This window comes from Pteropus alecto, unplaced genomic scaffold (genome assembly GCF_000325575.1).
Source record: "Pteropus alecto unplaced genomic scaffold, ASM32557v1 scaffold45, whole genome shotgun sequence".
NCBI lineage: Eukaryota > Metazoa > Chordata > Mammalia > Chiroptera > Pteropodidae > Pteropus > Pteropus alecto.
In genome coordinates, this window is record NW_006442491.1 from 21,620,608 (window position 1) to 21,621,746 (window position 1,139).

Below are 1,139 nucleotides of genomic sequence, written 5' to 3' on the forward strand. Positions count from 1 at the left end.
ATGTACATTTTAATCTAACAGTCTAACAGCCCCACATTCCTCACCCCTGCCCAAGCCCTCTCCCCCTCTTTCCCACCCCTGCCCAATGAGCATCTCATCTACCCCAGGGGCAGAAAGTCACCAGGCACAATGGTGATTCAAGGAGGAGGTGGCACCTGCAGCTCCCCCAAGAGGAGCCCTCACTGGAGAGTCCAGAGTCCAAGGAGGTCCAGGTAAGGAGAGCTCATGGGCTGAGTCTCATCAGAAAACCAGGTCTGCTGGGTCTCTGTCTCATTCAGAGTCTGTCTCTCTGGGCCTGTCCGTGCCAGTCAGAAGAGCAGAAGGGCAGAAATCCTGAGACACAGGGACTTATAGATAGAAAAAGACCCTTAGCCCAAGTTCCACTAAGAGAGTGAGCAAGGCTGTTGGAACCCCCTTTCATGCAGGCTGTGTAGATGGCCCCAGTTGTAGCTTCCTGACCCCTTGGTGATCCCACAAGTGCAGAAAGTTGCTCTTGTGACCAGCATCCTGGTGATGTGCCACCCAGGAAGACAGAGGGCCAGTGCTGCTACCTGCAGCCACAAGACTCCACGACCATGTCTTCATACTGCTTATAAACCACGTTGTTGGCAGAATCAATGAAGAGGATGCTGATGGGACTCAGCCGCGTGGGCACACAGCAGGTGGGTGGCGTGGACTCAGGGTCCATGGAGTTCATCAGAGTCTGGATGACTGCATGGTTCGTGGGCTCCAGGTGGGAGCGCAAGGGAAACTCACATAGCCCATCACAGTGGAAGGCCTCATATTCAAGGGGTGCAATGATCCAGTCATCCCAGCCCATGTCTTTGAAATTAACATGCAGCGCCTTCCGACTGCAGCGGGCCTTGGGGTTCTTGCTGGGCCGCTTGCCCTGGCGTGTGGCCAGTGGAGCCCTCCGTTTTCGCCGCTGGCTGAACAGGTATTCATACACAGTCTTATCATCCTGGCCAGAGCGGGCCTTAATCTCATTAAAGAATAGGTCCCGTTTTTTAGTGCGGCCAAACACCAGGAACAGGGCCTTCTCGTGGACCTGACGGGAAGCCCTGTCAAAGCCCAGGCCACGGAGGTCCACTGCCCGGCCCCGTTCCCAGGCCTCCACCTCCAGACACAGCTGGGCCGAG

At 56.0% G+C, this 1,139-nt stretch overlaps 1 protein-coding gene across 1 annotated transcript in view; it reads right to left on the reverse strand.

Moving 5' to 3' along the window:
• Positions 1-547: 547 nt before the first annotated feature.
• GDF5 (growth differentiation factor 5) overlaps positions 548-1,139 on the reverse strand; it is a 3,657-nt gene continuing 3,065 nt past the window's right edge. Inside the window, exon 3 of the mRNA XM_006921753.1 lies at positions 548-1,139. This exon is cut by the window's right edge and continues 23 nt beyond it. Coding sequence (XP_006921815.1) covers positions 548-1,139 — 592 coding nt within the window.